Raw genomic sequence first — 8,514 nt, forward strand, 5'->3', positions numbered from 1 at the left:
TATCACTAAAAATATCATGATATCATGGATCATGTCAGTTATTAACCCTTGTGCATCCTTATGGACATTTTTGTCCATTTCAGTTTTGTTTTTTGTTATAAGTGTGCCTTTGTTAATGCCATCTACATGAATTTTGGCTCAGGTGTTTATTTTTATTGGAATTTTAATATTTTACCCTCATTTCCTTCAAAAAATCAATTTTACCCTCTGTACAAAAAATACTCACACTTAGGACCTTAAGGACAAAAATGTCCACATTGAAACCCATTAAAACTGCAATTTTTTAACCCAGGGCCATTTGACTATAAAATGATACAATATTTGCAAATAGGCATTCATTCTATCGGCAAGGCTTCAAATTTTACATTTTTACCATTTTTTACTAGATTGTGCCATATTTTCAAATTTGGCTTATAAAAGAAATACTCGCTTTATTTGTGTTTTCTGCTTATGCATATTATAGTCTATGATAAAGTCAATTTGAAAAATAATGCAGCTATAATTGTGTGGGTATACTGGTAAGGATGTCAGAGTGTAGTTTGCAGGTGTTTACTGAAAATTTAATTTGTGTAATTAGTTTGAAAGAAATTATATCATACTGGCAATCAAAAATCCCACTCCATGTATGAGTCACACCCTTGGCAGGGTCATAGGGTCATGTGAAAACTATGAAAAAGGTCAAAGAAGGCTTTAAGGTTCTTCTTTTTGACCAAACACACATCTTAACCCTTGATTGCACTTTTTCACTTGTTATTGTTTTTGTACGGAGATAAAAGTTACGCTTGAATTTGAAGTAGACGTTCAGAAGCCCCTAAACACATTATTTTAGTTTTCACCACAAGAAAATACTGATTTTTTAGTCTGGTAGATTTTATACAAAGTTTGAGTTCACACAGGTGTCCTCACAGCCAAACCTATACATATGTGGTGCTTGAGGGGTTGATCATTTCATTGTTTGAAGAGACGTTACTCAGCAGAGGAAGCTCTGAAACTAGTGCTGCCCACTGACACTGAGCACATGGGTGCATTAGAAGCCGAGGATGTAAAGAAACCGATTTGTAAAGTGTTAAAATTCTGAAAATGAATGAATGTTTGGTATCTATGGATAGAACAGATGCTGGTTAAAAAATTGACATCAGTGAAAGTGGAAAAAATATTAATATATAATATTTCTATGGCAGTTTTTTGGCATGGACATTTTTGTCCATTATTGACCTAAGTGTTATTTTTTGTAAAAAATCTGACACTACATAAAAAATATAAATGCCTCAAAATTAATGTTGTTGTTCTTCATTGACCCACCCAAGAATCTAATAAGCAAAGAAAAAAAATTCTGCTTAGCATTTAGTTTATGAAAATTAACTATTTTTAATTTTTTCATAAAAAAACACCTATGGCATTATGTAAACAAACCAGCATTTAAAGGGTTAAAGTTCTTAAAATTAATGAATATTTGGTATCTATGGATAGAACAGATGCTGGTTAAAAAATTGACATCAGTGAAAGTGGAAAAAAATATTAATACATCATATTTCTATGACAGTTTTTTGGCATGGACATTTTTGTCCATTTTTAACCTAAGTGTAACTTTTTTTTTTTGAATGCACAAGGGTTATTGCTACATCTGCCATTTTTCGCTATTGTTCTTGCTTGCTTACCTAGTCTGATGATTCAGCTGTGCACATCCAGACGTTAATCCTGCCCTTGTGTAATGCCTTGTACATGAGCTGGCATATGCAAATATTGGGGTCATACATATTAATGATCCCGACTGTTACGTAACAGTCTGTGTTATGTTGAGATTTGCCTGTTCCTCTGAGGTCTTTTAAACAAATGAGATTTACATAAGGAGGAGGAAACAATGGAGTTTGAAACTCAATGTATGTCTTTTCCATGTAATGAACTCTTGTTATTCAACTATGCCAAGGTAATTTCAGTTTTTGATTCTATGGCACCTTTAAATGATGATTGTGTTTTCAGCTGTAGGTGCGGGTGAATGGGAGGCTCTGTGTGGATATCTATGTCTGCCCTCCAACCTGTTACAGCTCTTCTACAACAGTCAGGAACTGATGGAAACTTTGCTGCAGGGGTAACCGTCAATATCTAGCTAAACTCCTCTGAAAACTCTGACTTATTGGCCAGATGTGTGCTGTGGCTTGAATGAATGATGGTGTGATAACTGTTGTGCTCTGCAGATGGTGCTCTCACCCTGGTGTACTGCAGGGTCTTCAGAGCAGCGTGGCTCTCATCAGGTGCGTCCTGCACCTCAACACTCAGATGTTCACTGCAGCTGACATTCAAGTGCTCACCTGTTTCATTCTTTCATTTCCTTTTCTAGGTTTCCCAGAGAGTCCAATCATCTCATAGAGCTGCCATGTGACTACAGTGCTCTGATTAACCAGGCCTCCAGCTTCACGTGAGTCAACTCAGTTATTAATCGCCTTTGATTCATTAGACAAAGAGCTGCCGGTTCTTTACAGAGTCATGCACTCCTGATTCCATAAATCAAATGATAATTGATCTTCCATTGAACTTGGTGGCATTTAGGTGTCCTAAATCTGGAGGGGATAAGTCTCGCGCTCCTACTCTGTGTCTGGTGTGTGGTGCTATGCTGTGCTCTCAGAGCTACTGCTGTCAGACCGAGCTGGAAGGAGAGGATGTGGGCGCGTGCACCGCACACACTTTCGCCTGCGGAGCCGGAGTCGGCATTTTCCTCAGGTTTGTGCAAGCATATGTCAACTAAAATCTGTCCATATAATGGGCAAAGTATGTAATGGATAAGGTACAGTTATCAGTTGGTAAGCCGTTTGCATTGGGTTCTTGAGGTTTATTTTGCAATATTAACGGACTGACTGTACATTTATTGTTATTATGTGAGAGACAGCACAGAGTGCTAGGAGTCACATGACTAGCACACATATCATACATTTGGACATACTATTTTCACATGCTGTTTTTGCCAACTACAGGTGCAGGTCATAGAATACCATCAAAAAGTTGATTTATTTCACTTCCATTCAAAAAGTGAAACTTGTATATTATATTCATTCATTACACACAGACTGATATATTTCAAATGTTTATTTCTTTTCATTTTGATGATTATAACTGACATCTAAGAAAATCCCAAATTCAGTATCTCAGAAAATTAGAATATTACTGAAGACCAATACAAAGAAAGGATTTTTAGAAATCTTGGCCAACTGAAAAGTATGAACATGAAAAGTATGAGCATGTAGAGCACTCAATACTTAATTAAGGCTTACTGCAGCAATGCGGCGTGGCATGGAGTTGATCAGTCTGTGGCACTGCTCAGGTGTTATGAGAGCCCAGGTTGCTCTGATAGTGGCCTTCAGCTCTTCTGCATTGTTGGGTCTGGCATATCGCATGTTCCTCTTCACAATACCCCATAGATTTTCGATGGGGTTAAGGTCAGGCGAGTTTGCTTGCCAATTAAGAACAGGTATACCATGGTCCTTAAACCAGGTACTGGTAGCTTTGGCACTGTGTGCACGTGCCAAGTGCTGTTGGAAAATGAAATCTGCATCTCCATAAAGTTGGTCAGCAGCAGAAAGCATGAAGTGCTCTAAAACTTCCTGGTATATGGCTGCGTTGACCTTGGATCTCAGAAAACACAGTGGACCAACACCAGCAGATGACATGGCACCCCAAACCATCACTGACTGTGGAAACTTTACACTGGACCTCAAGCAACGTGGATTGTGTGCCTCTCCTCTCTTCCTCCAGACTCTGGGACCCTGATTTCCAAAGGAAATGCAAAATTTACTTTCATCAGAGAACATAACTTTGGACCACTCAGCAGCAGTCCAGTCCTTTTTGTCTTTAGCCCAGGCGAAACGCTTCTGACGCTGTCCGTTGTTCAAGAGTGGCTTGACAAAAGGAATGCGACAGCTGAGGCGTCTGTGCGTAGTGGTTCTTGAAGCACTGACTCCAGCTGCAGTCCACTATTTGTGAATCTCCTCCACAAGTTGTTTCTACATCTTTTCCTTCCCTTCGACTCTCTATTAATGTGCTTGGACACAGAGATCTGTGAACAGCCAGCCTCCTTTGCAATGACCTTTTGTGTCTTGCCCTCCTTGTGCAAGGTGTCAATGGTCGTCTTTTGGACAAGTGTCAAGTCAGCAGTCTTCCCCATGATTGTGTAGCCTACAGAACTAGACTGAGAGACCATTTAAAAGCCTTTGCAGGTATTTTGAGTTAATTAGCTGATTAGAGTGTGGCACCAGGTGTCTTCAATATTGAACCTTTTCATAATATTCTAATTTTCTACTGAATTTGGGATTTTCCTTAGTTGTCAGTTATAATCATCAAAATTAAAAGAAATAAACATTTGAAATATATCAGTCTGTGTGTAATGAATGAATATAATATACAAGTTTCACTTTTTGAATGGAATTAGTGAAATAACTCAACTTTTTGATGATATTCTAATTATATGACCAGCACCTGTGTATATAGTAGGGAAGTAAGCATATTTGGATGCAGGGAGTTTTTTGTCAATCATAAATACATTACATACAATTAAGCTAAGAACTATATTATTTGTCTATTCTCATAATATACATTGTTCATAATGCTGTTATTTCATAAAAGCAATACAGTTATAGTGAAGTTGCCATTGTTTCTTTAAAGCACTTCACTTTTTCATGCATTTGAAGCTATTTGCGTAGTGTTTGACAGCAGGGTTTCATTGTTTTGTTTGTGTCAGGGTTCGGGAAAGTCAGGTCCTGTTCCTGGCTGGCAAAACTAAGGGCTGTTTTTATGCTCCCCCATACCTGGACGACTATGGGGAAACAGACCAAGGGCTAAGGTACATCTCTACTGCTGATATTTCACGCATATGGTTATTTCTAACAGTTGTGTGACATTAACTGTTGTTTCGTCTCTCTTAGACGGGGAAACCCATTACACTTGTGCCAAGAGCGCTACAGGAAGATCCAGAAGCTGTGGCGCCAGCACAGCATCACAGAGGAGATCGGCCACGCCCAGGAGGCCAATCAGACTTTGGTGGGCATCGACTGGCAGCACCTGTGAAGTCATGTGATGCATTCTCACACTCTTAACGCATAAGGGGATCCGCACAGCAGGGCTAGAGTTTGCCAAGGCGTCACCGAGGCCTCTTCCTCCACCCCTTTCTCTATCTTTATGACAATGGATGAATGCATGACTTTTTTTTCTTTTTTGGGGAGGGGGATGGGGTTTTCTCTCCCTTTTTCTTTTAAATATGACATAAATACATATTTAAAAAGACACATAGCCAAGGTATTGAACCTTAACAATAAGGGTTCCTTCGCAACACAGATATTCTTCATAGGAATGCTATTTAATTTCTTCAATTAATATTAAATTATTTTCAAGGTATTTTGCTTACATTTATAGGTTTCTCTTATCGCTTGGGAGTTGCACAGTGGTGCTGCCCTTCAAGTAAGCACAAATGTCTCTCAGTGCCCATGCTGGGATAGCGCCACCTGTACGACACACATTGTCCTCTTTGCCCCGTCATCTCAAATGCTGCAATACATTTGTTAAGGCCACCTAATTATAATGTGCTCAGCAATGTTCATATAATACAAGCCAACGCGAGGAAGATCCAGGAGCACATGAATATGTCCTTTGAATGCCTGGTTTCTGTTTGTCTGGGTTGTGTATGTTTGCGCGAGTGTGTTTTTTACGTACAGGTGTTTAGTTGGTATGTTTCTAATATGATGGATTTCTAAGGTGGTCCGTTTTTACAACTGTTTGTTTCTCGTTGTTTTGCGACGCGTGTTATTTATGTGTTTCTCGCGGGTGTTTGTTGTATTCGACCTTGATCTATGGAATCATGCTTTCCATGAATTGAACTCTGAAACATGATTTTGACGTGTGTGCCGTGTTGTTGTGAATTTGGACATTTAGTTTCTTGACACTGCTGCACCATTTTTCAGCAGTAATGGACGCAGAATTGCATATCCTTAATTCAGTTTCAACTTTGGTCTCCTTTAGACTTTTTTTCCCCATTCTTTATAGTGGCCTTGGCCTGAGGATTTAGTCGAAATCAAAGGTTTTATTTGTTAGAGATGCAGACGCGCATAAAAAAACACGTTGCTTCTTTCAGATACAAGTTTTCATGCCTCGTGCAAATCAGATGAAATGCCTGTTTCTAATGCGGTGAGCATATTTCCTGAGACACTTCCAGTGGCTGCAGCAGTGTGCATCACAAACTGACTTGTTAATATGTGAATTCTTGTATAAATGGGTACATTGTACTATATTGTAAAACATTAATGAAATAAATAAAAAAGAAAAAAGACTATTGTGTTGAATTGATGCATAAAATGTATTGATGAAAGAGCTGATAATCCACCAGTGTAAGGATTTTAAATGTTTGTGTTGTAAAGTACTTGTTCTGTATGTTCTAGAGCAGGAGGGCTTAGTGGCCTGATGCAGGCAAAGATGTGACCCATTTCGCCGGTTACATCTCCTCTCAGCTGTGCTCTAGTTCTGTTCAAATCTCTTGTTTATCCAGGAACGCTGCAATAAAGAGGATTAGACCCAGAGTTCAGGCCGCTGCCCAGCTCACTGACTGCTTGGAGTTACGGAGTCTTATTAGTCCAGGTTTTGACGACAGTCAATTCCTCAAAAGAAATGGTTTTAACAAAAACTATAAATTAGGATACCCTACAGGTGGACTATTGAATTATATTATTTTGTGGAGCAGTTATTTTTTCTGATATTCCGATAATATGTATTCTTATTATAATTATCTCTCTATATATATATTTTACCAGCACAGGACAAAGACATGGGAACACATCAGGATCAAGTCAAATTGTGTCTTTACTGCTCAGGTAGCTTGTTTCCTTGGAACAATTTGTCTCTCACTTCACCCACTATTGAATATTAAAGTATCAATCAGTCTTTCACCCAGTATACACCGATCAGGCATAACATTATGAGCACCTTCCTAATATTGTGTTGGTCCCCCTTTTGTCGCCAAATCAGCCCTGACCCGTCGAGGCATGGACTCCACTAGACCCCTGAAGGTGTGCTGTGGTATCTGTACCAAGATGTTAAACTCAATTCCTGGAGGGCCACAACTCTGCAGTTTTGCTCCAACCGTAATCAAGGTCTTCAGGATTACTAGAAACTTCCAAGCAGGTGTGAGTTGGAGCTAAACTCTCCTGGCCCTCCAGGAATTGAGTTTGAGACCACTGCTTTAAGACCTGTGAGGTGGGGCCTCCATGGATCAGATCTGGGGAATTTGGAGGCCAAGTCAACACCTCAAACTCGTGCTCCTCAAACCATTCCTGAACCATTTTTGCTTTGTGGCAGGATGCATTATCCTGCTCAAAGAGGCCACAGATACCAGGGAATACCGTTTCCATGAAGGGGTGTACATGGTCTGCAACAATGCATAGGTAGGTGGTGCGTGTCAAAGTAACATCCACATGGATGGCAGGACTCAAGGTTTCCCAGCAGAACATTGCCCAAAGCATCACACTGCCTCCACTGGCTTGCCTTTTTCCTAGGTAAGCGACACACACACACCCGGCCATCCACTTGATGTAAAAGAAAACGTGATTCATCAGACCAGGCCACCTTCTTCCATTGCTCCGTGGTCCAGTTCTGATGCTCACGTGTCACTGTTGGCTCTTTCGGCGGTGGACGGGTCAGCATGGGCACCCTGACTGATCTGCAGCTCCATACACAACAAACTGATGCTCTGTGTATTCTGACACCTTTCTATCAGAACCAGCATTAACTTCTTGAGCAGTTTGAGCTACAGCAGCTCGTCTGTTGGATCGAACCACACAGACCAGCCTTTGCTCCCCACGTGCATCAATGAGTTTTGGCCGCCCATGATCCTGTCGCCGGTTCCCCACTTCCTCGGAGCACTTTTGATAGATACTGACCACTGCAGACCGGGAACACCCCACAATAGCTGCAGTTTTGGAGATGCTCTGCTCCACTCGTCTAGCCATCATAATTTGGCCCTTATCAAACTCGCTCAAATCAAAGATTACTCTTGCCCATTTTTCCTACTTCTAACACATCAACTTTGAGGACAAAATGTTCACTTGCTAGTTCATTTATCCCGCCCACTAACAGGTGTCATGATGAAGAGATAATCAGTTTTATTCAGTTCAGCTCTCAGTGCTCATAATGTTATGCCTGATCAGCGTATATCTGAGCAGTAGCCTATATTCTTTCTTAAACCGCCATTTTATCGTTAAGCCATATTCTGCTGTGTTACAATGATCTTTTTGGGTGGCCTGTTCACACCAAGAACGATAACTACATTAGCGTCCACAGTAACGTTCTGTTTATTATAAGCATTCACTGCCCTTATGTCCACTTTAAATTTTTGAGCTCTTTGTCACCATGAAATCACAATTAACAGCTAAGCTGGTTGGCAGGCTAACTATTATTACTTTTAATGAAGTATTGCAGTATTTATTATAAAAAAAAAATAATAATAATTTACAATCAAAATAACTTCCCCTCCATCTTGCA

The 8,514-nt window shown here is 40.0% G+C and overlaps 1 protein-coding gene across 2 annotated transcripts in view; it reads left to right on the top strand.

The window, feature by feature from the left end:
• The window catches only part of ubr2 (ubiquitin protein ligase E3 component n-recognin 2), a 49,320-nt gene extending 42,863 nt beyond the window's left edge, over window positions 1-6,457 (top strand). Inside the window, exons 42-47 of one of the 2 annotated variants that reach the window (XM_067386807.1) lie at window positions 1,981-2,089; window positions 2,196-2,252; window positions 2,339-2,416; window positions 2,548-2,718; window positions 4,730-4,831; window positions 4,914-6,457. In XM_067386807.1, coding sequence (XP_067242908.1) covers window positions 1,981-2,089; window positions 2,196-2,252; window positions 2,339-2,416; window positions 2,548-2,718; window positions 4,730-4,831; window positions 4,914-5,055 — 659 coding nt within the window. In that variant the 3' untranslated portion in view covers window positions 5,056-6,457. The remainder of the gene's footprint in view (window positions 1-1,980; window positions 2,090-2,195; window positions 2,253-2,338; window positions 2,417-2,547; window positions 2,719-4,729; window positions 4,832-4,913) is intronic. The other variant, XM_067386806.1, reaches the window with a different exon arrangement.
• The last annotated feature ends 2,057 nt before the right edge of the window (window positions 6,458-8,514 follow it).

Source organism: Chanodichthys erythropterus, chromosome 5 (genome assembly GCF_024489055.1).
Source record: "Chanodichthys erythropterus isolate Z2021 chromosome 5, ASM2448905v1, whole genome shotgun sequence".
NCBI classification, from domain to species: Eukaryota; Metazoa; Chordata; class Actinopteri; order Cypriniformes; family Xenocyprididae; genus Chanodichthys; species Chanodichthys erythropterus.